We start from the raw sequence: 25,960 nt of genomic DNA on the forward strand, positions 1-25,960 counted from the left end.
GGATGGCAGTTGGTTGTTGACAACTTGCTGGGAGGATGTGGAAGCGGCCGCTGCGCGACGTGGTGGTGCGCTGCCACGTGGGCAACCTGCGCGTGTCCGGCGTCATGGCGCGCAACGCGGTGGAGGAGGTGGCGCGGCGCTGGGAGCTGCCGCTCGCGTCCGAAGGGACGAAGCTCTGGGGCGAATACATGGCCGGCACGGCCATGCTCGGCTCCTTTTTCAAGGGCGAGGAGCGCGTCAAGATGATGGTCAAGACGCCCAACATCCAGGAGCTCTACGTGGAGGCCATGGCTGTCGGAGAGGTGCGTCGAGCACAGTCGCATTGTACGGTGCTGTGACTCAAGCCAGCGGTCTCATCGGTGTGATACCTTTTGTCGCACAGGTCCGAGGCAAAGCTGTCTATGTGGACGAGTCTCTCGCTGGAGCACCAGAGCGTGGAGGACACATGCACATTTCCAAGATTTTGTATGGCGCCGCCAAGCCGTACAATACCTCCATCGAGGCTTCTGGGGTTCCTGAGCTGGACTGGCAGCGATTTTTCGACGTTTCGGAGCAGGTCCCGACTATCGTGCGTATTGACAGCGCGGCGAACGAAGACCACACGCGCAGCTGTGGCCTTATCGTCCAGAAAATGCCCCCGACGGAGGCTCATGAACGCCACTACGAAATTGAGGAATTGGCATTCGACAAGCTTCCGTTCTTCGCAACCGAGTTGAAGAAGAACGCGGACCTGCTGGAGTACCTGAACGAGTTGATTCCTGGAGCTGACATCACGGATAAGAACTGCAAGCGGGTACCGCTGGATTACTACTGTCGCTGCTCCAAGGACAACTACGCACAGCGCCTCAAGGATATGGGAGCGACTGACCTCAGGCAGATCGCAGCAGACGTCGGCAACGCCGGCGTGGACCTTACCTGCCATTTTTGTAACGATGCACACCACTTCTCTGCTGACGAGCTAGAAGGTCTGATCGATTCGCTGTCCAAGGCATGATCGCTCGCACGTTAGCAACGAAGTAGTATATCAACACGGTTATAGACAGATGAAAATGACGGAATCATCTGCCTAACCGTTTATCTAGCCTTCTTGTCCGAACTCCTGGGTCCACTTCACGAAGCGGTTAAGCTCGTCAGAAGCAACCGTCGCGCTCGAATGCTCCAGCACGCGTACAAAGTCACTCTGCAGGAAAATATCAGTTAGACGCTCGCCCAGTAAAACAAGCAGGGCAAACGAGCGACAAAGATCTTACCATTGAGATCATGGGTGGCCGGAGCTTTTCGTCAGAGTAGCCACGCTCCGGTAAATCGTATAGACGCATGCGCAGCGCCCCGCAACGCCGGCATGGAGCCTTGCAGTCGGGACACTTAGGGCGGCATGTCGAGAGCTTCATGTGGCAGTAAGCGCATGGCGGGTCATCTTCACACGGTGTCAAGAACGGACCATTCCGTACGGGGTGTGCCTTATCATCGCACTGTATGGGAATTTCAATGTCAGAACAAAGCATGTCTTGCGATCTCTTACAACAATATCCTTACCGGAGTGAAGAACTGAGCTTGTTGACACTTTCGAAGAGGTTCCATTAGCGCGTCTCGGACAAGCACCGAAATATCTGAACCGGAAGAGCTATTGAAAAGCAACCACGGTCAGTGCGTGCAACCAGCCCACAAGTGAAATCATTCGTACCCCTCCGTTTTTTCTGCGATTGCAGTGAAGTTTGCATCACTCAGCTCGTTCGGTGTATCGCCTAGGTGAATTCCCAGCATCACCTTCCGCGCGTCAATGTCAGGGAGAGGAATGTAGATGCGTTTTTCAAATCTGTAGCAACAATTTCATGCGACTATCAGCATCCCTTTCGTTCCTCGAAGTCATGCTAAAAGCGAGAAAAAAACCTACCGACGTCGCATTGCTGGGTCAAGCTCCCAGGGTACATTGGTAGCCCCAAGTACCAGCACGCCATCGTGATTGTTCCCGATGCCTTGCATCTGCACGAGAAATTCGTTCTTGATGCGGCGCGTGGAGTCGCTTTCTCCCTCGGATCGACTCGAGCAAAGCGAGTCGATTTCGTCTATGAAAATAATAGCGGGCTTCTTTTCGCGTGCCATCTCGAACAGGTTCTTCACCAATCTAGCAAACACGACATGCACAGTAGATTAACAACTTCCCGTCTAGTCATATCAAACGTACCGATCTAACTAAACGTACTTTTCACTCTCTCCCTGCCACTTGGATACCAAACTGGAAGACGACACGGCGAAGAACGTTGCGTCCGCTTCTGTTGCAACGGCTTGTGCTAGGTAGGACTTACCCGTACCCGGAGGCTGCGCGCGAAATATCAACAACACGTCAGAAAAAACACCTTTAGCGCCTAGTAGCATCTACGAAATCATACCCCGTATAGCAGGATGCCCTTCCATGGACGCCGCTTTCCCGTAAAGAGCTGCGGGAACCTTGCAGGCAAGATCACGGCCTCTTTCAGTGCCTCCTTTGCAGCATCTAGCCCAGCAACGTCATCCCACTTAACATTGGGCTTCTCCGAGACGACCGCCGCTGCGAAATATCCACAATATCAATTCGAAATCGCATGGGTTAGCCGCAGTAACACACAGGCCCCCGCAGTGCGCTACCTACAGGCCAAGGAGCCGCGTAGTTTGGCAGTCTCCGCGTCCGTCTCGTCGTCGTCGTCCTTCTCACCCCTGCAAGCAGCCAGCATCACTCAGTACGTGCCTCACCCCACCCCTCGGTTAGTTGCAGCAGCAGCGCTCACTTGTCCATGTCCACAGCAGCGGCCACTGCCTTGGGGGCGTTCTCCTTCTCCAGCATCCCGCGCAGCTGCTCGGCGCGCGTCATGTAGCCCTCGACGCGCTTCATGATGATCTCCTTGGACGTCGGGTTCTTCTCGTCTGCAGGGGGCGGCAACAGCGTCAACACACACAGAACCAGCTCAGCGTTTTGAACTTCCTGGCTCCAGCCCCAACTTCCAACGTACACTTGACGCCGACCATGAAGTGCTCCAGCGCCTTCTTGTACAGGCGAAAGGCCTCCTGGTAGTTCTTGCTGTTGTCCTCATTGATGGCCTGCGTCACGATCTCGATCGCCTGCGGGATGAACTTGTTCTCCATCGCGGCCGCCAGCTTCCTCTTGATGCACTGCGGTAAGCTTCGGTCCGTGACCGTAAAGGAAAATCCATCGCGGCGTAACTGTTCTTTCATTGGTCGAAAATTGACTTTAGTTTCAACCTATCAAGGGGCGCGACCATGTTGAAGTCGCCGATCAGTGCGCAATTATGGGCGTGGGCCAGTCGAAGGGAGGCGGCGGCGTGCGCTGGAAGCTGCAGCCGCTAGTGCCGCGCTCGTGGGCAGAGCTGGAGCAGCTGCACCTGCGCTTCCAGCAGGAGGCGCACCGTCGCCGGGGCGACCCGTCCTTCCAGTACTTCCTGCCGTTCCCGGTCTTCCAGACCATCGTGGCGCCTCTCTGCCCGGACAAGGACAAGCTGCAGCTGCTGGCCATGTTCGAGGCGCTAGATGTAAACGGCAGGCACAAGCTGGCGGTCATGGACTTCTTCAGCGGCCTGGCGCTGCTGGTGGACGCCAAGAAGCCCCAGAAACTCGAGTGTGAGGAGGATCATGCCTGTTGCGGGGGAGGAATAGAGTCTAACGCTACATGCTGCTGCTCTCTCGTTGCTGGCTGCAGTCGTGCTGTCTTTACTGGACAACGGAGGCCTCAAGACCCTGAACAAGTGCGAGCTGACGATGGTGGTGTCGGCGGCGTCCAGGGGGCTGAAGATGTTCGCTCCCGGGGCCGACGTCTTGCAGGAGTCCACAATGAGACCGCTGATTCGACGTACGGAACCAACGGGTTGCGTTGTTGCGTGTGTGTTCGGGTCTGACCGCGTATCCATGTTATGGTGGCACAGGCTTGTTTGGAGATAACGACGAGGTCCTACTGCAAAACGTTGTCAATAAAGCTCTCGCCGACCCTGAAATCCTGTTCTTCATGAGTGATCTTGAGGCGGTAGGAGCTATTTGTATGCGGTGGAGAAGCCTTGATGTCTCATGTGTTTGTGCTTTGCAGGGTGTAGCAACATCGTCCGATGAACTATTGATACAACAGGGAAAACTCATGCGGCATATGGCCTACCTGGACTACCAGGCTGCCCGTGTAAAAACGACAGGTACAAATGCAGACTGAACTTGGATATTAGATTTACACCCAGCTGAGTTAAGCCTGGCATTTCTTGCTATGATGCATTATATCAGAAGAGAAAGGAAGAGTTTCAGCTGCAGTCCCTTTCAGTATTGGGCCCAACAAAGTTGCCGAGAGCCAACGAACACTAACATCCACATCGGCTCCCACCGCTGAAAATTTTGCGCGCAGACTCCAGAGTATTGTGTGCCCGCCCCCTCCCAAGGGGCTAGGACAGTCGATGCGCGTGTTGTCAGCAGTTGAAGTCAAGAAGTATGTGGACGCTCGCACCCTTCAGCGACTGGTTCGTGCTGTTTCAGATGGCGGGTTGTCACTTTCAACGATCGAGGTTCGTTTGCTCAGAATCACGTCCGAAGCTTCAGGAAAAGGACTAATGGTGGTGTTGACTATTGATTGTTTTTAGGCCGCAACACTCATAGGGGATATGGCAGTTGACCAAGTTGGACTTGTGCGGTGTGGTGATATCGTACGTGTCTTAAAAGCATGGGTGCAAAACCGGCGACGAGAAAAGCCTGAAGCGCTATGGGAAATCGTTGGTGATTACGTTGTGGATGCAGTGAAAAGTATTGAGAGGAAAATGAATTCCATACTCTCTACGTTTGTTGGAAGGACGACGAAGACACTGGGGCCTGGCGCATGTCGGAGAACTACCGTAGCTAAAGATCGTTTGGTGGAAAGTTTGCAAAATATTGCGCAAACTCCCGATAGTGACGATGGCGAGCTCCAGTGGAATATTACCGTTCAATTTGGTGCGTCAGATGTGCTAGAGGAAGCCCCAACGAGCTCTCCAATCACAGCGAAGGTGGGTGCACCACCGAATAACAATATCCGATTCCGAATTGGGGTCCACCCACCAGGAAGTACGGATCGTGACGCAAGAACAAGGACTGATAAGGTCCAGTCAAAAAAGGAAAGTCAAGTTGATTATGATAGTGACGAGAGCCAACCAGAAGAAGTCGACGATGAATCCATGCGCCTGATCATCAATTTTTGCTGAATCCGGAGATTACAGGTAATTACTGCTGCTGACTCTAATTTCAGTGCAATCACTCTTAACATCATTGCTACCTGGTGGTGACAGATGAGGATGGTATTGACTTGGCGTCATCCATGGAAAAATCACTACAACAAGAGCAAGTGTGGCCCTCATTTGCGTCATTTTGGACAAAATTCTCAGGTGCGTTGTCGTGAAGTAAAATGCTACGTTGGTGATCCTTTTAAACTCATCTAGCTGTGAATCTCTCTGCTGCAGTAACCGTGCACTCTGCGGTTCGAAGTGTTGGAGGCATTCAACCCGTTCTTGGCAAGTATCTTCGCGTATGCATTAACTTTCGCGAAGACTTCGTTTCAAATGTGGAGGTGGGTGGTCTGAATCGTTTTGAACTACTCATAAAGTCTTCTTTGAAAACTAAAGGATCTAACGACTTCGCTTCAACACACAGGAATGCACGGGCACATCTTTTGCGGCTGGGATTCGTAGCTTTTTCGTGTTGGGTGAACTCGATCGTTCGCTGATGGATATCGTCAAATCTTCTAAGGAAATGGGGATGCTTCTCCACAACCTTGGAAAAAGGCATAATCGAGAATGCGCCATGAGAATGATTTTTGATGCGTTTGATGCAGATCACAGTGGCGCATGGAGTTTGCAAGAATTTAATACGTTCCAGCAGGCACTCGGAAAGGAAGCTTTGCTAGAAGTCACAGTAGCTGAGATATTCGGGGGTACGTCGACGATTTCCTTCGAACAGTTCATTGATACGTACGCGAGTTATCCCGCTACAAAATTGCTCGAAATGATTCGCCAACTAGGAATCGGTAGGTCACGAAGTTGTATCTCTCAGATGGAGAAGCATCGATACTGACATCGTCTTTTCGGCAGGATCGCTGGGTGATGTAGTCAAAGGATCCATTTCCATTACGTCAACGCTGAGCGAGCCCTGCATAAAGCCTCTAGGCGCACTGCTGAGCTCGCTGCGCTGGGGAGACGCGGGTTGGAAGAAACTGTTATTTCTTACCAGGAGTACGAAGGACCTCAGCCTCGAGCTCCAGTTTTCCAAGCTTGCAGAGCTTGCGCAAAAGTACTCCGACCATACCACGGAGCTAGGCTTCCTACTGGATCCATTGTTTGTGACCTCGTGGATAGAGCGACTGGAGGAGTTCGTTCAGCCTATGCATACAGAGCACGCGAAAGATCGACCCTGCCGAAGTATTTTCTGTTCCATGGAGCGCGAGGTTAACAAAACGGAACAGCAACTGGAGTTCGATGATCAAAGCCGCAAGTTACCCCGTGGTACATCAGCACGCCGTGCGAAGGGTATAGCTCCGTTTCTAGAAATGGCTAAACTGGTTAAAGCACACGTTCGTGGACCGGAGTTACTGGAAGTGCGCAGCAAAAGCGTTCGTATTGCGTGCGAGATCGATAATTTCTGCATCGCACCATCGAGCGGTCCTAACCAGGATGACAACTCAGGAAGAGAAGAAAACATGGTGACATAGGTTAAATTTGGTGCATAAGAATAGGGAACCATTCCCGGCCACCTTGTGGTGAATGCGAGTGAAATGATACAGAGACGGTGATTCAAAGGGATGAATCGCACGCATACTGCTGCAGCAGCCCCAAAGGAGGAAGCTGTATTGTCATTCTCGAGCGATGAGTCGGAAGCTGAATTTGCTCAAGCGCTACAGGACCGGCATAATGGCTTGTATCAGGATGCAGCAGATGCACTGGAACGAATCATCGAGGTACAATGCAGATCCTACAAACTGCACTCTAACACGTCGTACTAATCCAATTTTGTGACAGCGAGAAGGCGACTCTGAAAGACTGTGGACTGAGCTAGCGCACACGCAATTCCAACAGTGGGAAGCTCACGTCAGGGTGCTGCATATGCCTTCCATCCTTGAGATTGCGTCGACATCAGAGTTGAAGCGACGTCGAGGCTCCAACAGTGATGCCAAGCCAATTCATACTATACTCCTCCAGGAGGCTTATAGCACTTTCCTTATTGCGATGGAATACCCAAACAGCAAATCGAGTCCTGAGCTGCTGCTTCAGCTGGCAAGACTGTACATCGAGTTTGGGTCGTATCGGGGAGCTCTTGCAGTATGCACACTGTTAGTGGAAGGGTATCCGACGTCCCTGCGGCTCAATGAAGCAATCTTCTTGTCAGCACTTACAGCCTCAGCACTAGGGCGACATCGCGAAAGTGCTCAATACTTCCAATATTTAGCCGAAGGGCAGGGGCCGTCATCGTCGTTTCCGTATCGTATCGCTGCCTACCAATTCAGTCTCCTAGCAGCGTTGGAGCTCGCGCATATACCAGGCATGCGTGCCTTGGAGCGTGAGACGTACACCCAAGCTTACAAGGCACTGGTTGCTCTTCCACCGGTATTGCCGTCCGAGAAGACTGCGCACACCTTGTATACAACATCACGGAAGAATGAGGAGCAGCGCACGCTGTTGTGGTGCCGTGACTTGCAGACATGGCTGGATCTTGCCCAGCGACTCGCAGGACCAGCCAACGCACCCCATCTCGTAATTTTGGCGCTTCGAGAAGCTCGCCGCAGGATGATGGCAGCTTCAGGGGGGATTCCTGCTCCAAAACTGCTCCTGGAAGGTGCTAGTCTATTGCGAACTGGAGATAACTTGGCCGCTGAGAAAGTATTTACCGAAGCACTTTTGTTGGTACCTCGTGATGTGTACTATAGTGCCCGTCATGAACGATTCTTGCTGGATATATGCAGTCCGTCGTGGCGTTCACAGTTTGCCTTAGAGCATACGAGTGCTGCACGTTTACAAGCGTTTCATCGGCGATGCAGAAGGTTGGATCAGTGGCGCAGTGGTGTAGCTTATGTTCTAGAGCAACACCATCATTCCATGACACTTCGAATTCAATGCGCATGGCGAGGATTTCAAGCACGAAAAGAGCTTTCAATCTTGCGCGAAAAACAGCGTGAGAGGGAAGCTCAAGCTAACGCGGCCTTGGGTAAACAGGACGACAGGCTTATCCAGCGGCGTTTGGATGCTGCAGCGAGAAAGATCCAATCATTGCTTCACATCGCACGAGCTAAGCGCGCACTGCGTGCTCTTCGAGCACGGAAAATCGAGCGTGAGACTCTACTAGCAAAATTTGTTGGTCGTCGCACAGAACTCGGACAACTTGGAGTCTTCCGCAGATGGCGGAGTTTTGTTTGCAGCCAAAAGCAGGAACGCCTCGATGCTGCTGTACAGATCCAGCGGCAGGTTCGCGCCTGGCGTAGCCGCAAACTCTGCTTTCAATTGATGCTATTGCGTCAGCAACAAAATAGTATCCTACAACAGTGCCTGGCAAAACGCTCGACATCCCTGGTTTTACGTGTGTTTCAAGCCTGGAATATCGAGCTCATTAGAGCTCGTAGTGAACGCGACCAGGCTTCGCGACTTATTCAACGTAGATTCCGCTCACGGTTAGCAGTGCGCCAATATCGTGCAGAACTTCGTCGCCACCGGGCTGCAACCAGCATAATGAATCGCTTGCTCTCAGATCGCAGGCACCAAAAGTTGTTAAACACTTGGCGGGCGCTTGCAAACCACGCGCTCGTGCGTCGTCTGCGCAAACGCGGTGCGGCTACAACCATCCAAAAGCACGTACGTGGTGCACTTGCCCGACGGCAAGCTAAGCGGCTTCGTACACGTCGCCGACGTGCTCTCAACATTCTAGGAAAACTTACTCGTTCACGCAAAGCTCAGCTCTTGCAAACAGGATTTGACCTACTTTGTCGGCACGTTCAGGAGTACCATCGAACAAGAAATGAGGCCGTGATACTCATACAGGGACTTTTCCGGGGCTTTCGTTGTCGTCAAAGACTGCATCGACGACGAACCGCAGAAAAGCTGGTAAATGGGAAAGTCACATTTGGTAATGGGCTCAAAGGCCAGTCGCCGGACATTGTGCTGTGGTCGTGCCTATTAGCACTTTCACGATATGTTTGCCAGCGTGATGCCGCAGTCATTCAGTTGCAACTTTGGTGGAGACATCGGACAAAACGTTCTCGAATGCTTCGAGCGCTTAGTAAACGAGCAGCCCAGCGTCAACTCCTGGGCACACTTCAGCAAAGTTTTTACACCCTTGCCAGGAGTTTCTTTCGGGAGCTTCGTACTGCATGCAACGCCAAAAAGGCTCGACAACATACTGCAGCAACCAAAATTCAACGTCGTCTACGTTACTGGCTGATGCGTCGTAGATACCTCAGCAATCTTGACCGGTACTCTGTTGCTGCCCAACGCGGTGAAAAGGCAGCGAGAAAGATAGTGCTACAAAGAGTACGTCGATTGTTTCATGGTTGGCGAGATTTGTCTATAGAGGCGCGGCGAATGCAGCATGAGGCAGCTTGCTTGGTGCAGCACACCTTCCGACGCCATCGGGCTCAGCGCCAAGCACGCGGCATCATTGCCAAAAAGGCAGCGCAGGCGAGACTTTTGGCCGCAGCCTCTCAAAAACCACTTGAATGCTGTTTCCGTCAATGGGAGACAGTAGCCCTGCTCGAAAAGAGCGTGCTACGTGTGCGTAGTTCATCACTAATGGGATCAAGGGAGACCACGCCTGTCAGCGGCAAACGTAAAATCGGTACCTCTTCTAGTGGCAAGTTTGGCAAAGCCCTCACGCTCGAGGAGGTAAGCTGGTGGGATGCATCTTGCCGGCGCGTAGCAGCGTTCACTAACCCACCGATGTGTTGATGTCAGCGCGCCGAAATACCGTCGATGCTTTTCTACACAATGCTAAACCGTGTTCGCCAGACTGGGGTGTGTCAGCTTTCGTACAGGTAAGCAACATCAACTGCAGCATACTCTACCGGAAGTTTGGCCCACTCATTTCTGAACACTTCCTCGCATCCAGTGGCGGCACGGTGTTCAAGGGCGCCCAGCTCCGGCAATTAATCTCACTCGCTACGAGCATAATTGCCGACGGCGGTGGTGGCCTCCAAAGCGCCAATCCAGCTCCAAGAATCTCTCCTCTCAACCTCAACGAGCAGATCGTGGAGGCCCTTGACGTCTGCTCGAGCTGTACCACCAGCTCGTGTCCCGTGCAGTCGCTCATTCTGTGCAACGCGCCCCTGCGTCCTTCATCCGCGTCCGTCCTCGCCGCGATCCTGCAGCGCAGTCGCCGCAGCTCGAGCCTCGCGCTCGTGTCCGTGGTGCTGGCCAACGTGCCGCTGGCGTCTGCGTCCGTCGTGTCAGTGGCCTGCGCCTTGGCTCAGAGCCCGAGCTGTCTGCAGCAGCTGGTGCTGGAGCGCTGCGCAGTGGGCAGCGCCGGCGCGGCCGCCATCTTCGAGGCACTGGCGCACAACCGCGCGCTCTGGAAGCTGGACCTCAGCGGCAACCACATCGCGGACGCCGCCTGCCCGGCTCTGGCGCACGCGCTGCTGGCTGGCGGCGCCTTGCGCGTGTTGGCGCTGAGCCGCAACGCGCTGTCGGACCGCGGCGTGCTGGGCTACGTCGCTCCGGCGCTGGCCTCGTCGCAGCTGGAGACGCTCGTGCTGCTGCAGAACCCGCGCGTGTCGTTCATGGGCGTCGCGGCGCTGCGCCAAGCGGCGGAGGCGGCGAGCGCAAGTGCGTCGTCCTCTGGGCCCCAGGATCAATTAGGGCTGCGAGTCCTTTCGGATTGAGCGCCCGCGATTGGCCGACCAGATGGCTACATGTAGCCATGTGAGGCCTGCGCGCGCGCTGATTGGCCAGATTGGCTGGCTGGTGGAGCACCCTCGGTACGTCAGTGTGTCCGCTTGACCTGCTGCTTGGCTGGCTCAGAATTGAACACGCCGACTTCCGCATCACCATGGCCGACGCTTCCCCCGTGACCAACCGCAAGCAGGTGGCCATCCTGGACTTCGGCTCGCAGTACAGCCACCTGATTGCGCGCCGTGTGCGCGAGCTGCACGTGTTCTGCGAGCTCTACTCGTGCCTGGTGAGCGCCGAGGAGCTGCGCCAGCACCAGCTCACGGGCATCATCCTGTCGGGCGGCCCGCAGTCCGTGTTCGATGAGGGTGCTCCCCACGTGGCGCCCGAGGTGTGGCAGCTTATCGAGGAACAGAAGCTGCCCGTGCTCGGCATCTGCTACGGCCTGCAGGAGCTGGCCTTCACCAACAATGGCAAGGTGGCGCCCTCGCAGCACCGCGAGTACGGCAAGGCCATCGTCACGCGCAAGAGCGGCGTCGACTGCGGCGGCCTGTTCGAGGGCCTGCCCGACGAGTTCCAGATGTGGATGAGCCACGGCGACAAGCTGCACGCCCGCCCGGACGGCTTCGTGGACATCGCCACGACCGAAAACTCGGAGCACGCCGCCATTGTCAACGTGGCGCGCAAGTTCTACGGCATCCAGTTCCACCCGGAGGTGACCCACAGCCCGCGCGGCAAGGACATCCTGCGCAACTTCGTGGTCAACATCTGTAAGTCTCCCACCGACTGGGACATGCGCAGCATCGCCGACGCCTTCATCGAGGAGGTGCGCGAGACCGTCGGCCCCGAGGGCCACGTCATCGGCGCTGTGAGCGGCGGTGTCGACTCGTCCGTGGCCGCTGTGCTGCTGCAGCGCGCTCTGGGCGACCGCTTCCACGCCGTGCTCATCGACAATGGCCTGCTGCGCAAGGACGAGGCCACGGAGGTCGTCGACCGCCTGCAGACGAAGCTGGGCATTAACCTCAAGTGCATTAACGCTTCGGACCGCTTCCTGGCTGCGCTCAAGGGCGTCACCGAGCCGGAGACCAAGCGCAAGACGATCGGCAACCTGTTTATTGAGCTGTTCCAGGAGGAGGCCGAGCGCATCGGCCACCCCGTGGACTTCCTGCTCCAGGGCACGCTGTACCCGGACGTGATTGAGAGCATCTCGTACAAGGGTCCCTCGGCCACGATCAAGACCCACCACAACGTCGGTGGCCTGCCGGAGAAGATGCACCTGAAGCTCATCGAGCCTCTGCGTGAGCTGTTCAAGGACGAGGTCCGCGAGCTTGGCATGGCTCTGGGCATTGACGAGCCCAGCGTGTGGCGCCACCCGTTCCCCGGTCCGGGCCTCGCCATCCGTGTGCTCGGTGAGATCACCCCTGAGGCGCTGGAGACTCTGCGCCACGCCGACTCGATCTTCATTGAGGAGCTGCGCAACAGCGGCCACTACAAGACCACGGGCCAGGCCTTCTGCGTCCTGCTGCCCGTCAAGTCTGTGGGTGTCATGGGTGACGGCCGCACGTACGAGAAGGTTATCGCTATCCGCGCCGTCAGCACGTCGGACTACATGACGGCCGACTGGTACCACATGCCGTACGAGGTGCTCGGCCGCATGTCCAACCGCATCATCAACGAGGTGCGCGGCGTGAACCGCGTCGTGTACGACATTTCGTCCAAGCCGCCTGCCACCATCGAATGGGAGTAAGCGGTCAGGTGATGCCCTCGCTTTGCCGTCACCTTTGCAACACAGCAATGCAAGGTCGCTAGGATAGGCACGGCCGAAGGCATCACTTTACAGTAACGTCAAGCTAATAGAGCAACGATACATGCATGTACACTAAAACACGGTCGAATGAAGCAAACACGGCAGGCACGCTGTCCGATTTTTTTTTCAGCATTGCGGTCTTGGATCACTGCGACAAGAATTCTTAGCTTCAGCTTGCTGTAACGGCTGCTGAGGACTTCATCACTGGCTTTGCTCGTTGAAGAGACCGCTGCAGAATGCCCGACATTCCCGCGTACGAAACACTGACAGTGCTTGGCAGCGGCCAATTCGGCAGCGTGCTCCTCGTTCGGCGGAATTCGGATCGGAAGCTCTTTGCGGCTAAAGTTCCTCACGGGGAGGATGCCGCCACGAAGCGGGCATGCCGGCAGGAGGCCGAACTACTCATGCAGCTGCGCCATGTGAACATTGTGCAATTCGTCGAGCTCGTTGAAGACGACACCCAGTTGGCACTTATCATGGAGTACGCTAGCGGCGGAGACCTGGACGCGTTCTTGCAGTGGCAACAAGAAAGCACGTAAGCTCGCTCCAACTTTCACTACTTGCTCTTTCGTTATCTGACAATTTGGTTTCCGCAGCGGACATCTCAGCGAGACTGCAATCATGCGCATTTTCATCCAGGTCGTTCTAGCGCTTCAGTACTTGCACAGGCACCACATTCTCCACCGGTACGCCAGCAGAACTTGATCTTTTGAAGAGTTCGCTCACTCTCGAGTATTGTGATGGTAATGCAGAGATCTCAAACCGAAGGTTTGGGTCGCTGCATTCGGTCTTAATTAACCCCGAATATGCGTGCAGGACTACCAGAGTGCTCACTGATTCGTATTCTTAAAATTCACTCAGAACATCCTTCTCGACGGTGACGCGGTCGTGAAGCTGAGCGACTTTGGTGTCTCAAAGATTGTGCACAGCTCGCTTGATTCTGCCCAAACCATCACTGGAACACCGCACTACATGTAAGCTGCATCCTAACAACCACATTCCTTCAATGGTTTGCTCATATATGCGTGGCGGTTTAGGTCCCCTGAGATCCTGGAAGGTGGAGCATACGACTGCAAAAGTGATGTTTGGAGCCTTGGTTGCGTGCTTTACGAGCTCGCCACCTTTTCTCCGCCGTTCACCGGTTTGGCCCTGGGTTCAGTTGTCGGTAAGATTTTGCACACTGAGCCTCCTTCAGTCTCCCACCGATACTCTCCATCATTCCGAGCTCTTATTGCCAATCTACTCGACAAAACCCCCAGCGTGCGCATGTATCGCTAGATTTGCAAGAATTGAAATTCATAACTCCTAATTATTTGCTTATGTGGCATGAATCCTCGCAGAAACGACCAGGCTTGAGCGATATTCTAAGTTGTGAAGCAGTCCAGAACCACATGACCCAGCTAGTTAGTGTGGCGACATCACACCAGCCCATGATTCTCGAACAGTTCGCTGCGCGAAACAGTGGCCTCGAGAACTCCCCTCCTCTCGAGTGCGTGTCCCCACTGCCGCATTCAAACTATATTCACAGCGTCGGCGATCAAGCAGTGCCCTTGGACCCGCCCCCGATTTCAAGTTCACCAGCAATGCAAACGCATTCGGAAGTGGGCAGCGCTCGGCAGCTTTTCTTCGAAAACCAGGTTCGATTCATTTCCACCAATTTGAATCACCACACAGGTCTGCTAATAGCGTGAACCTCCCACCTCTCAGGCTGCCGCGCGCAAGAACAAAGAGCGCATTGATCGAGAGAGGTCACGAGGGGCTGTTTTCCTGGACTGCGATGGTACCGCATTGCCCGATGCTATCTGCAATTCTGACCAAAAACGAGAAAATGTGCGAATTGCGAGCCCAAGCCTTGAACAAGTTTATGAACTTCCAGCCGTATCGCCAGCTGCTAACAAGCTCGAGTCGCCCCCGGCTCCTTGCCCAGTACCTTCGTCCGGACCTCGAGCCCAGTCATCACCGTATGTAACTCGGGTTAGCTTCATAATAAATATTGTAGCGGTGGCTAACAAGCGCCTGTGGTGCATCCTTAGGAGCAATTACGAGGAGTTGCTGAATGTCGAGCGTCGGCGCATTCAGCTCGAGACCAAGGCGCTGCAGGAACGGATGCGAGCAATGCAGACCGCAGATTGAGTCCACTTCAACATGGATCCGGTCACTATTCCCCCGATATAGTGACATTTGCGCATTGCACACGTCCGACAGCACTCGCCCTCCTCGGATCAACCATGAAGGCCAAGCAGTTCGTCGAGTTCGGGTGCGCCCCAGCCACTGGCGACAGGACGTCCATAATATATTACCCTTCCTTATCACGTTCGTGTTCCCCTGCCGAATAGCAAGAAGATCGTGGCCATCGGGAAGAACTACGAGGCCCACGCGCGCGAAATGGGCGCCGCCTCGGCCCCCAAGGACCCCGTTCTCTTCCTCAAGCCCACCACTAGGTCGGCAGCAATTTCACTTCTAACTGCCCTTGACTCTGAGATGAAACATACTGAAGTTCGTGTACCGTGTGGTGACGACGACTCTGCAGCTACGTGCGCAACGGCGGCAGTGTCTTGCTGCCCCCCGGAATCGGCGAGGTGCACCACGAAGTGGAGCTCGGCGTAAGTTCCCAATCAAATAGCGTTCTCTTGCGTAACTTGAGCTAAAGTGGTGTTTATCTTCTTGCAGGTGGTGATTGGCAAGGGCGGCAAGGATATCGCTGAGCGTGACAGCATGGACCACGTTGCTGGCTACGTATGAGGTGACAGTTGTGAGAGTCCCACCACGATTACCTTCCCTGACGATGGACACGTTTCTATTATTGCCAGGCACTGGCGATCGATATGACGGCGCGTGACCTGCAGGCGAAGGCCAAGAAGGCGGGACTGCCGTGGACGCACGCTAAGGGCCTCGACACTTTCACGCCCATCAGCGACTTCATCCCCAAGTCGGCTGTGCCGTCGCCTCACGACCTGAACCTCTGGCTCAAGGTGGACGATGAACTGCGTCAGAACGGCAACACTGGTGACATGGTGCACAACATCCCGTTTCTGATCTCTTACGTGAGCCGCATCATGACGCTGGAGGAAGGAGATTTGTTGATCACCGGCACGCCGGAAGGAGTGGGTCCTGTCCCGACTAACAGCGTATGTGTATCTGCTCGTGGGTCATATTTGTGCATCATCTTACTTCAGTGGTTATGCCCCTCCCCCTGTAGGTGATCACTGCAGGTATTACCGGGCTGATCGACGTGCGCTTCCCAGTTGAAACGCGTGTGTACAAGGCTTAGATGTCCGCCCGGGCATCTTGTATTAACTTTTGCCGAATAATTGCGCCGAGCAATACTGCAATCAACGATTTGCGGACATTTCCGACTTGGTGCGATACTTGGCTGCTTCTAACGTTGTTTTGTGGCTGTTGCCGCCTCGACCAGCATGGAGATTTTGCGGAAGTTCTGCCGACGTTTAGAACCAGAAAAGGTCGAACGGACGTGCCAACCCCGGTAGATTGCCTGAATACGCAGCGCGGCAGCGTCATGACGCAAGTTACGAACTGCTGACTGGGCGTAGGACCGCACCTCATGTCGATTTGATGGTGCTCTAATCAGCCGCATGAGAGCTCCCAGCACCCCGCTTTCTACCAGTCTTGAGCGAGCCACGTGCAGTTCCGATACAGCGGCCAGTGCACGCGTAGCCTCGGTAAGTAAAGCTTCACCTAGACGCTTGTCGCTGCTGTGCCCAACTGCGCGGCCTCGATTCACCGGGCTTACGTACCTTACAAGTACAGGTAGCAGTCCAGCGTCGACCAGCTTCAGTACATTTTCCGGACGCTCGGCGAAATTGGCGATGATCTGAGCTACATGAAGTCTTGTAGAGGCAAGTGGGTGAAAAGCGAACTGCCCCAATGCCGACAGAAGTGCAGGCTTGCACAACGTTAGACGGGAAGGTGCATCGTGCGTGAGTTGTGCAAGTGCTCCCAACGCGTCCACTTTCATGCCGAAGTCATTTCCAGCCAAGATTCCAAACAAGCACTTGACAACTCCGCGCGCAAGAAGCTCAATGTAGTGCTGGTAGTCGCGCTCTGAAGTTTGGTTTGATCCGCGAGGAGAATCATGCGCACTTGGAGGTACGTCGTCTTCTGTCGCTGCAAACTGCTTGGATTCTTTGCGTCGTTTCCGTTCGGTGCAAATCAACAGCGTAAGTAGCGTGATAACTCCACGCCGAACGCGCTTGTCGGATGAAGCGTATAGCTCGCGTGCCGCCATGTGATCCAGTACCTTCGATCGAATCACGTGCTCTCGGTTGGCGGTGTTGCGCGCCATTGCGCAGAAGATCCCAAGCGCCGCGCGGATAATCGCTGTAGCTTCGGAAGCTGGCCAAATGGAAGATGAGCGCGAGCGAGAACGCGATGATGTGGCAGATCCAGGACGCGAAGCGGGCGCCTTAGTCCGGGTAGGTGCTGTTACCGCAGTGTGTGGGCGTTTGCTATCATGATCAGGTGTTGGGAACCCGCCGCTGGTAGAGAAGCACAGATGAACAAGCCGTGTCATCGCTTCAGCTTGCACGAGTGCTTCGTGATTAACTTCATCCTTCGCGACAGCATCAAGAATCGCTACCACCAGCAAGCTCACTTGAAGGGATGGCCTCGTTGCGCAGGATGATCCGCGGCCAAGAACGCTGAGAACGCAGGGCAAAAGCCCAAGCGATGCGAATCGACGAGCATTCTCCGCCTCAGATAAGAGCAAATGGATGAAGCTCAGCAACTCACGGCGGAAGATTGCATCTTTGTCGAGGAAAGGATCCCGCAGCAGCCCAGAGAGCGTTGTGAAGTGGCCAGAGTAATAGAAGAGCACTCTGTTGTCGCACGAAGCCGCGAGCTGATGAAGCACAGAGGCCGCCAGCGTTCGCGTTCGTGTATTGCCAGCCACAGCACCTCGTGTACTTTGCGGCGCATCACTTCCAGAGCAGCAGTTCAACATGAAGGCGAAACCTTCACGCTTGGCCACTGCTTCGCGCCACTCATCGGTCGTCACTAGGCGTGCGACGACCTCGAAGCCAGCAAGGCGGAGTTTTTGATCTGTTGTAGTGTGCAGCAGGGAGAAGACGCAGTCGATACCTCCAGGTGCCTGGAGAAGCTTCGTCTTGATAGTGGATAGCCGGACAAGTGCAGCAAGCGCCTGCGCACAGTCATGCGAGATCCCCGAGTCCTCGCGATCCACTGGTGAACTTAGCATGGTCAGAATTGCGCCAAGTGTGCCAACTTCGTCAAGAAGCTCCAAGTTTGCGGCTACAGTGCATGCAACGGAGTGAAAGAAGACGAGATGTCAGAGAGCTACCATCGCTAGGTGACCAGATAACACGTACTGTTGCGACTCAGAGACGCTATTGCAGCTGCGGCGTCGCGCCGGACCTCCACGAAGGGTGACCAGTAGATTATCTCGATCAGCGGACTGACATCATCGGCCTCAACATCTTGCCGCCGCAGGCTTTTGAGGACTTGAGCGCTATGAAGCGAGTCTCGACGACGCTCAGTCTGCATTGCATGCAACTCCGCCTCGCGTGCCAGAAGCTGTTGCCTCTTCGGATCAGCTCGAAGCGAAACAGTGGTGACAGGCGTTCTACCGACTTTCTCGGCTGCGTCCATGGCATCGGCTTTGGCGGCATGTTGGTGTCCGTCACTGGCGCGACGAAGCGGCATTGGCTGCGAGAGCCTTCGGCCTGTTGGAGGGCTGGCCATGACCCCCTGCCGCTGCTGTTCTTTCGCTGCTACCTTGGCTCCAGGGCTCGGCTTCCTGCTGCTATTCGGCTGGGCGTCCGTCGAGCTGTCTTTGCGTCCTGATGCAGTGGCTGGGGCGGCTGCAGCTGTGGTGATGGCGGCTCGGAACTGCTCCCGAGGATCCTGTCGCGGCGTTGCCACATCTGGTAGGTGCTTGTCAGCAGCAGCCATGGCCGGACGCTCCGTCCGCTTCGATGCCGTCCGCGGCGTCGCAGCAGCAGGGAAGAGGTCTGCAGGTGGCTCGTTCCATCGCCGCTTGGCGACTGCGCTCCCCGGCTGGGCGGCCGGCGGCGCCCGCGGCTTGGAGGTCAGAGCGGGCGGCGGCTTGAGGCTGGTGGCCAGCGGCATGGCGCAATGGCACGGCGCTGGATGGAGCCTGGGGCTCGCCTATAATTAATTATACATGCAAGTTGCAGTGGTTGAAGTTGTTTCGGTGGTCGAACAGTAGACAATTCCAAACATATTCCAAATATACAATCCTATTTCTTTTTCTGATACTTGTATGAACTAGATTTAGAACAGTTGTGATTTTGCCGAATCGAGCGACGAGGAAGCCGCAGTCGCCGCCGCCATGAAGAAGAAAGTGCGTGGGCCCACGGCTGCCTTGGCTCGATGAGGCCCCTCTGCTTCTTCCACTAATGGCCGAGGACATGTGCTGTGCGCAGGTTCTGCTGATGGGCAAGTCCGGCTCGGGCAAGACGTCCATGCGCTCCATCATCTTCGCCAACTACCTGGGTACGGGGAGGCCGCTGCTGCCTCCCAGAGATGCAATCGCGGCAACTCACTGACGTCCCCGCTACGCCTCTGTTGTGGAATGGCAGCGCGCGATACGATGCGACTGGGACCCACGCGTACGTGGCTTGGGGTGTGGACACCCTGACGAGAGGAGATCCAATTAGAGGTTTTAACGGAGCTTTTATCTTCTGGCGGCTGCTGTTGATGCTGCTGCTGGACTGCAGTGGACGTGGAGCACTCGCACGTACGCTTCCTGGGCAACTTAGTGCTGAATCTGTGGGATTGCGGCGGGTACGACGGCGGGAGGGTACTGTGTGATGAAGTTATGGTTGCTGACTCTGACGCTTCTCGTCGTGATGGTGGGCGTTGCAGTCAGGACGCCTTCTACGAGAACTACTTCGAGAGCCAGCGGGACCATATTTTCCGCAGCGTGGAGCTGCTGATCTACGTGTTCGACATCGAGAGCCGCGAAATCGACGTATGGGATTCTGATGCTTTAGCGGGGCATGTTGCAGTACCTCGAGCTGACCCCTTGCGTTGGTTGCACGGATTTCTCCCATTTGTAGAAAGACATGGCTCACTTTGACGGCTGCCTGGAGGCCATTGACCAGAACTCGAGCAACGCCAAGGTGTTCGTGCTGATCCACAAGATGGATCTTGTCCCCGAGGACCAGCGTGAGCGCGTACGTTGTGACTGCAGACTATGAGGCGGAGCATGCGCTGATGTGCTGATGTTGGATTGTTCGTGGTGTGCAGGTGTTCAACCAAAAGAAGGAGATGATTCTGGCGCGCACGGGCCAGCTCCCTACGGTGTGCTTCGGGACGTCTATCTGGGACGAAACGCTGTACCGGGCGTGGTCCTCCATTGTGTACTCGTTGATCCCGAACATGCAGGACCTGGAGAAGCACCTGAACAGCTTCTGCTCCATCTGCAGCGCTGACGAGGTGGTGTTGTTTGAGCGTGCGACGTTCCTCGTGATCTCGCACGCCACGCACACGAACCACCGCGATATTCACCGCTTCGAAAAGATCAGCAACATTATCAAGCAGTTCAAGCTAAGCTGCAGTAAAACCCAGGCGCAGTTCCAGGGCATGGAGGTGCGCAATTCCAACTTCACGGCTTTCATCGACTTCTTCACCGCAAACACGTATATCATGGTCATTATGTCCGACGACTCGATCCGTAAGTACTTGCGTACGTCTCCGTATATGCAGCCATTTTACTAACTTTTCATCCTTCTGTGTGACTTGCCTGAGCAGAGCCAGCGACGATCCACCTGAACATTAAGGCGGCTCGCCCGGTGTTTGAGGAGCATGTGCAGCAGACGAGCTAAGCTGCAGATACATGCTACTGTGGCGTGGTATTTGCAGTTAAGATCAAGTGCCCAAGGGCATTGCAGCAGGGAGGTGCTCCATGGTAGAAGATGTCTTGCAAAAAGACAAGAGTGCCAGCTAACTGACTGATGCTAAATCTAATGGACGAGCAGCTTCTAGTCGATTCAAAGCTTTACTTCCATATACGTGCCAAGAGACCATCTTGCAGTCTCTGCAGCGTTCGTTCGTTGAGGACGAAATACATTCAATCAAGCTACTGAGAAGGTGGCGGTGGTGGTGGACTGGAGGCCGAGTTGGTCGAAGCCAGCATGTATCCTCTGCGCCGCAGCGCCCGTAGCACCACCGGTGTGACGGCAAACGTCAGTGGCCACCTGACAGGGGCCAGCACCTTGTACAGCGTGTAGGCGATGAGCAGGGATCCGGCCGAGTTGGTGGTCGAGTCGCTCACTTTCGAGGACAAGCCCACCGAGTCCAGAATAGCAGTTACGTCCACCCCGCTCGAGACGCCCACGTAGATGACGGAGAACGACAGTAGCGATAGCACAATGTGCGTGCAGATGCCCACGCGACCGTACTCAATGGCGAACGTCTTAGCTCGCTGGCGCCACGACTGCGGCTGCAGCTCTTGTCCAGGCTGCTCCAGCTCCTTCTCGGCCTCATTCCCGCCCTGTGGCAGCGCACAAATACATCGTCAGCGCCTGTAGCTCCAGTGACACTGTGGGGATAGGAACAAAAGAAAGTGCGCACCTTGACGGGCGTCGAGGCGGAGGAAGAAGAAGAGGAGGAGGACGCCGTGTCTCCTCCGGTGAGCGGCGACGTCTCCTGCGAGTCCTTGGACGCTCTGCCACTGGACCAGAGGCGCACCATGCCACAGTTAGAGCCGCACACGACAGCGATCGACGGCGGGAAGCCCGACAGGCGGCGCGACGCAGCGGCGGCGGCTCCAGCAGGTCGCGGGGCTTGGGGCCAGGACGAGGACGAGGAAGAGACGCCGCCGCTCCAGACGCCGGAGCTCAGCGAGCGCGCGTTTCTGCCGGAGCTAACGCCGCGCTTCGCCGCACTTCGATACACGCACAAGTACCTCACTCCGCCGCGCAGCATCATGGAGAGACGAAGGAGCGGAGAGCTTCGGAAATGCAAGACTTGCTCATGCGCGTCGAAATCCAAGATGTGGCGCACACCAAACGCGGCAGATCGAGTCGGACACGGAACTTCAACGCGTGTCCCACACGCTTGGTCGTCACTTGAAGAGCTTCCCGACGGCGGACAGACGATGGCTCTGGTGCGCGGCCTCTGGGCGGCGCGCGGAGCGCTACGGCGCCACACGAGCAGCTCTCTGACTGCCCAGGCGCCTCCCCGACTAGCGCTGCAAGGCCAGCGCCAGTGTCCGCGCGCGCTGTTCGCCACGAGCAGCGACGGCAAGTCGGCGGTGGCCCACCAGCGCCAGCAGTCCTCGTTCCTGCGCAGCGTCGACCTCAGCAGCCCCGCGGCGCAGCGCAAACTGTCCAAGCTGATCCAGGAGGTGGTCAAGACCAAGGCCAACACGGGCGGTGCGTCTGTAGGGAGCAGGCAGGAGGCTGGAGCTTCAATTAATGGCTGTTTGGGGCAGACTTCGTGCCGCAGGTGGTGATCCAGAGCCTCTGCACGACGTACCGGGGCATGGACATCGACGAGAAGAAGCAGTTCCTGCTCATCTTGGCGCAGGACCTGCACATCGACCCGGCAGTGGTGAGCACAGAGCTTCGTTGGCTACTGGACCAGTGCTAATGTTGCTGTTGCCTCGTGTGGCTCACTGTTTTCTTGCTGTATTTCTGATGCCGAGCAGGCCCTGCAGAGTGCCGCTCAGTTCGAGCAGAACCTAGCCAACGTGCAGGACGCCCGTAGTGGCTTGGTTAATTGGGACCACGAGAATGTGGAGAGGTTCCTGCGCACATTCCGCAATCTGCGGAACGCGCTCTCGCCGCTGTATGAGGTGAGGGGGATAAGGGAGCATGGACTCGTTCTCGCCGAAGGTGGCTGGCTAACCTTGGGGTGGTTGCAATTGTTGGTAGACCTTCTTCCAGCAGATATTGTCGCAACGAGAAAACGGGATGCTGTTCTTAGTGCATTTGCGGGCGGACCTGCTGCAAGTTCTGCGCAAGAATGCCACGCATTCCGAGATACCTGCGCTTCGCTCTCTTGATGCAAGCTTGAAAGTGAGTCTTCCACGTCTTGGGCATTGACACGTTTGTTTTACTTATTACCTGTACCTGTTGACTAGCAATTTCTGGCTTCGTGGTTTAGTGTTGGTTTCCTGAAGTTGGAGCGCGTGACATACGAGCGCTCTCCTGGTCAACTACTGGAGAAAATCATCCGTTATGAAGCTGTCCATCCAGTTGGCACGATCGCTGAGCTAAAACGACGTCTAGGTACGCTTCGTAACACTTGATTGCAAAGAACGCACCACCTTACGAAGACTTTTATGCTGGTAGGCAATGGACGGCGATGCTTTGCATTTTTTCATCCAAGGTATTAAGATCTTCGTGAATCAGGCGTGGTTACGTATCGCTCTGTCGTAGCTAACATGCGTCTTTTCGGTGCAGTATTCCAGATGAGCCCTTGGTGTTTGTGCATGTGGCGCTGATGCAAGAGATCGCCTCCAGTATGCAGTCTATTCGCGACGAAACGGAACAATTATCAGAAGCAGCTCAGGCGAAAGCTGCAATCTTTTATTCCATCTCATCAACGCAAAAGGGCCTGTCGGTAGGGGCTGCCACCTGTAGAGCGCGGTGTGATTGAACATGTACACTGACCGATGTCTTGACTGTAGGGTGTGGACCTAGGCAACTTTCTCATCAAAGAGGTTGCTAAAGCATTAAAGACGGAGCACCCGCACCTGAAGACGTTTGCGACTCTGAGCCCTTTGCCACAATTTATGCCGTGGCTTGAAACCCAGCGATTCAAAAAGGATGAGTCATTGGTATCACCTCTCGAGTTGGATGCTCTGATCGATGTTTTGGAAGAGCGCGACATCACTGCCCAACCGGATTCGACTGCCGTGGCGATTGTTTTGGACGCGCTCTCGGTTGATGACTGGAGTGCAGATCCTGATCTAGTGGCAGTGTTAAAGCCTATAATGCTGAAGCTCGGTGCGCGCTACATTTATCACGAAAAGAAGCGAGGGAAGGCATTGGACCCCGTCACGAACTTCCACGTTCGCAATGGCGCAATTTTCGAGCGAATCAACTGGTTAGCTGATCTGTCCAAGAAGGTAGGTGGTCCAGCTGTGATGCACATTAATCTTCATATTCTTCTTTACATATCCTACTTGTTTGTCAAATTGATGTTGTTCTCCAGGGCCTCGCGCAAAGCGCTGGCATGATGATCAACTACAAGTATGATCTGGCGCATGTTGAGGCCAATAATGAAAACTATCTGCTGCACAACACCATCCCCATAGGACTTCAGCCGCAGCAGGTTCTCGGAGCGCGCACTATTTGAACAATGGTGCCAAGGTGGACGTAGTACAGTGTCAGAGCTGAAGGAACGAATTGAAAGTTTTGCCTTGACACCTTCCATAGTACAATCGCGACAGTTATTGTGCAGTCATTTTTGGCGTTCCGTGAAGGGTCATATATCGAGGAGCCTCGAGTCGAGCGAAGTCAAAGCGACCATGGTCCTGGCGCAAGACGAGATTGATGCCTGTCGAGAAGCGTTCCTTGCTTTCGACAAGGATCGGTGAGCGCATTTACAGGTGGTCATACTTCGACTGTTCTCTGATCCAATAGGTATCGTGTAGGAGTGGCACAATCGATGTGTGGGAGTTACGGCAAGTGCTGGAAGGTAAACGAAGTATCTGTGGGGTCTTCGATGCCTTCTTGCCAATTTCTGAATGTCTTTATGCTGTAGCGATGGGACAACAACCAACTGAAGAAGAGTTGTTTCAAATGATCAGCGAGGTGGACGAGGATATGAGTGGCGCTATCGGTCGGTGTCATCTAGCTCAAATTTGGCTTGACTGGGGTCTAACAGTGTATTTCATGTGATTGTGGTAGACTTCGCTGAGTTCTTACAGGTGATTGACAACCAAAAGGATCGAGCTGCCATGTTCGAAGACGACAGCGATATGAGTGCGTATAATGAACTTCTTGTAGGTTATTACCATAAGCATTCACATTTTCATGATACGTGACGCGCAGTTGACGCGTTCGTTGCTTGTGGTGGCAAGCCCGACAAAAGTGGATTTGTGCGCAAAGAGACACTAGTGAAAATCATCAAGGGCGACTTCGGACTGACTATCAACATCGAGGAGATGATCAACAAACTGGACGTGGACGGTAGCGGTGAGATTGAGTTCGACGAGTTCAAAGCTATCCTGACCTAGTGGGAGTTTTCAACAAACAGCAAACAAGAAACAACTCGTGAGGAACATCATACAACTCGAGAAACTGACAACGCAGCAGGCATTTTATTGACTATGATCTTCAGTCTTTAATTTGGCGTCGCACTAACACAACACTACAGTGAGCAAGACCTTCTTCTAGAAAATCTAACGTCTGGAGTGTCAATCTGCTGTTCCAGGCCTCGATGTGGCATTGAGTGGTCCACGGCCCATAGCCTGGTGTCGACGTGCTTGTTGTGGCGAACTGATTGACCGCATGGAGAAAATTGATATCCGAGATTGACGCAATGATCTGTAAAAACGAGCTTCGGATGTCCCTGTTCTTGTAATACTACGCTCCTGCTCGTTGTAAATTGTGATCTCACGCACATTAGAGTTGTGGTTCTTCCATATCAGATGGTTTGTCGTAGTAGACAACTCATTAGACGGTCGACGTTGGGCAGCACAATTGTGTTCACATCTAGCATTCCCACACAATCTTTCAGAGACAAAACAACATGACGATAGATTTGACCATCACTAGAAATTGTAGCAAACCGTCAGGGAGTCGATTCTTGAGTAGACCAAAATTTAACTTTTCTTTTTAATAACAACTAAATCTTGTAAATGGGATATGCGATAGCAGCGATTCTGACATGAACCAGCAAATTTGCCTTTGACGCTTTGTCGGACACGAATACAAAGCGCATTTGCTTCAGTTAGTAGATAGGGCCTCGTAATTGTATACTCGTATAAGCTCTGCATTGTGGACACGTCGCTCTTCGCTAGAAAACGTGATTGAAGAGCCCTGTGGGGGGGGCATGATTTTTCGGTGCTCGTGGTGTGCTTACGACTACCGAAACGATATCAACGCAACAAAGAAATAATAAACAGCATTCAAGTGCACGAAGTCAAATTGTCGCAGTCAACCTTCGCGTCGTTGGGAATCTTTAGTTGTAGCTAGAATGATGCATGCTTGCAATGATAAACTAAATGTAAAAGAACCAACTTCTTTGATATACTTGTTCGTGATATTTCCCTTGATACGCTTACACAAACCTCGATCAGCTCCAGTAACAAATAATGTGTGCGTGTGGTTTCAATCGAGGC

At 54.5% G+C, this 25,960-nt stretch overlaps 13 protein-coding genes across 13 annotated transcripts; 10 read left to right on the forward strand and 3 right to left on the reverse strand.

Moving 5' to 3' along the window:
- Positions 1–35: 35 nt before the first annotated feature.
- IUM83_09297 (heat shock protein hsp33) lies at positions 36–994 on the forward strand (the record flags this gene model as incomplete). Its single annotated transcript, XM_067933727.1, has 2 exons — positions 36–302; positions 383–994. 2 exons carry the CDS (start codon positions 36–38, stop codon positions 992–994), a joined length of 879 nt encoding a protein of 292 aa, XP_067786666.1.
- An 84-nt stretch (positions 995–1,078) lies between these two features.
- Positions 1,079–3,120, reverse strand: IUM83_09298 (putative vacuolar protein sorting-associating protein; the record flags this gene model as incomplete). Its single annotated transcript, XM_067933728.1, has 10 exons — positions 1,079–1,180; positions 1,251–1,472; positions 1,537–1,624; positions 1,685–1,816; positions 1,895–2,125; positions 2,204–2,319; positions 2,391–2,548; positions 2,630–2,694; positions 2,766–2,901; positions 2,988–3,120. 10 exons carry the CDS (start codon positions 3,118–3,120, stop codon positions 1,079–1,081), a joined length of 1,383 nt encoding a protein of 460 aa, XP_067786668.1.
- Positions 3,121–3,284: 164 nt separating this feature from the next.
- On the forward strand, positions 3,285–4,864 carry IUM83_09299 (NLRC3 protein; the record flags this gene model as incomplete). The annotated part of the gene is made up of 7 exons (XM_067933729.1): positions 3,285–3,612; positions 3,692–3,841; positions 3,915–4,012; positions 4,073–4,172; positions 4,258–4,532; positions 4,608–4,670; positions 4,814–4,864. 7 exons carry the CDS (start codon positions 3,285–3,287, stop codon positions 4,862–4,864), a joined length of 1,065 nt encoding a protein of 354 aa, XP_067786688.1.
- A 333-nt stretch (positions 4,865–5,197) lies between these two features.
- On the forward strand, positions 5,198–6,700 carry IUM83_09300 (Myosin-like protein; the record flags this gene model as incomplete). Its single annotated transcript, XM_067933730.1, has 5 exons — positions 5,198–5,216; positions 5,286–5,381; positions 5,457–5,563; positions 5,647–6,019; positions 6,084–6,700. 5 exons carry the CDS (start codon positions 5,198–5,200, stop codon positions 6,698–6,700), a joined length of 1,212 nt encoding a protein of 403 aa, XP_067786601.1.
- Positions 6,701–9,764: 3,064 nt separating this feature from the next.
- On the forward strand, positions 9,765–10,849 carry IUM83_09301 (LRR-containing protein; the record flags this gene model as incomplete). The annotated part of the gene is made up of 3 exons (XM_067933731.1): positions 9,765–9,857; positions 9,927–10,006; positions 10,081–10,849. The coding sequence occupies 3 exons, from the start codon at positions 9,765–9,767 to the stop codon at positions 10,847–10,849; spliced, it is 942 nt and encodes a 313-aa protein (XP_067786596.1).
- A 167-nt stretch (positions 10,850–11,016) lies between these two features.
- IUM83_09302 (GMP synthase (glutamine-hydrolyzing) domain-containing protein) lies at positions 11,017–12,603 on the forward strand (the record flags this gene model as incomplete). Its single annotated transcript, XM_067933732.1, has 1 exon — positions 11,017–12,603. One exon carries the CDS (start codon positions 11,017–11,019, stop codon positions 12,601–12,603), a length of 1,587 nt encoding a protein of 528 aa, XP_067786535.1.
- Positions 12,604–12,899: 296 nt separating this feature from the next.
- On the forward strand, positions 12,900–14,796 carry IUM83_09303 (NEK protein kinase; the record flags this gene model as incomplete). Its single annotated transcript, XM_067933733.1, has 9 exons — positions 12,900–13,198; positions 13,260–13,349; positions 13,416–13,431; positions 13,525–13,637; positions 13,701–13,923; positions 14,004–14,300; positions 14,371–14,443; positions 14,591–14,624; positions 14,697–14,796. The coding sequence occupies 9 exons, from the start codon at positions 12,900–12,902 to the stop codon at positions 14,794–14,796; spliced, it is 1,245 nt and encodes a 414-aa protein (XP_067786600.1).
- Positions 14,797–14,891: 95 nt separating this feature from the next.
- On the forward strand, positions 14,892–15,934 carry IUM83_09304 (acylpyruvase FAHD1, mitochondrial; the record flags this gene model as incomplete). Its single annotated transcript, XM_067933734.1, has 6 exons — positions 14,892–14,920; positions 15,000–15,104; positions 15,194–15,266; positions 15,334–15,399; positions 15,474–15,791; positions 15,863–15,934. 6 exons carry the CDS (start codon positions 14,892–14,894, stop codon positions 15,932–15,934), a joined length of 663 nt encoding a protein of 220 aa, XP_067786595.1.
- A 2,051-nt stretch (positions 15,935–17,985) lies between these two features.
- Positions 17,986–18,768, reverse strand: IUM83_09305 (uncharacterized protein; the record flags this gene model as incomplete). Its single annotated transcript, XM_067933735.1, has 1 exon — positions 17,986–18,768. One exon carries the CDS (start codon positions 18,766–18,768, stop codon positions 17,986–17,988), a length of 783 nt encoding a protein of 260 aa, XP_067786599.1.
- A 223-nt stretch (positions 18,769–18,991) lies between these two features.
- Positions 18,992–20,489, forward strand: IUM83_09306 (ras-related gtp-binding protein; the record flags this gene model as incomplete). Its single annotated transcript, XM_067933736.1, has 8 exons — positions 18,992–19,003; positions 19,086–19,155; positions 19,242–19,271; positions 19,380–19,446; positions 19,528–19,633; positions 19,722–19,838; positions 19,912–20,338; positions 20,416–20,489. 8 exons carry the CDS (start codon positions 18,992–18,994, stop codon positions 20,487–20,489), a joined length of 903 nt encoding a protein of 300 aa, XP_067786594.1.
- A 254-nt stretch (positions 20,490–20,743) lies between these two features.
- IUM83_09307 (uncharacterized protein) lies at positions 20,744–21,594 on the reverse strand (the record flags this gene model as incomplete). The annotated part of the gene is made up of 3 exons (XM_067933737.1): positions 20,744–21,157; positions 21,238–21,337; positions 21,572–21,594. The coding sequence occupies 3 exons, from the start codon at positions 21,592–21,594 to the stop codon at positions 20,744–20,746; spliced, it is 537 nt and encodes a 178-aa protein (XP_067786583.1).
- Positions 21,595–21,763: 169 nt separating this feature from the next.
- IUM83_09308 (Malonyl-CoA decarboxylase) lies at positions 21,764–23,970 on the forward strand (the record flags this gene model as incomplete). The annotated part of the gene is made up of 9 exons (XM_067933738.1): positions 21,764–22,040; positions 22,100–22,218; positions 22,316–22,462; positions 22,542–22,685; positions 22,751–22,898; positions 22,962–22,998; positions 23,073–23,232; positions 23,300–23,740; positions 23,827–23,970. The coding sequence occupies 9 exons, from the start codon at positions 21,764–21,766 to the stop codon at positions 23,968–23,970; spliced, it is 1,617 nt and encodes a 538-aa protein (XP_067786597.1).
- A 172-nt stretch (positions 23,971–24,142) lies between these two features.
- On the forward strand, positions 24,143–24,853 carry IUM83_09309 (Dynein 18 kDa light chain; the record flags this gene model as incomplete). Its single annotated transcript, XM_067933739.1, has 5 exons — positions 24,143–24,207; positions 24,269–24,312; positions 24,379–24,456; positions 24,525–24,599; positions 24,669–24,853. 5 exons carry the CDS (start codon positions 24,143–24,145, stop codon positions 24,851–24,853), a joined length of 447 nt encoding a protein of 148 aa, XP_067786598.1.
- Between the last annotated feature and the right edge of the window lie 1,107 nt (positions 24,854–25,960).

This window comes from Phytophthora cinnamomi (genome assembly GCF_018691715.1).
Source record: "Phytophthora cinnamomi strain GKB4 chromosome Unknown Contig67, whole genome shotgun sequence".
Taxonomy (NCBI): Eukaryota; Oomycota; class Peronosporomycetes; order Peronosporales; family Peronosporaceae; genus Phytophthora; species Phytophthora cinnamomi.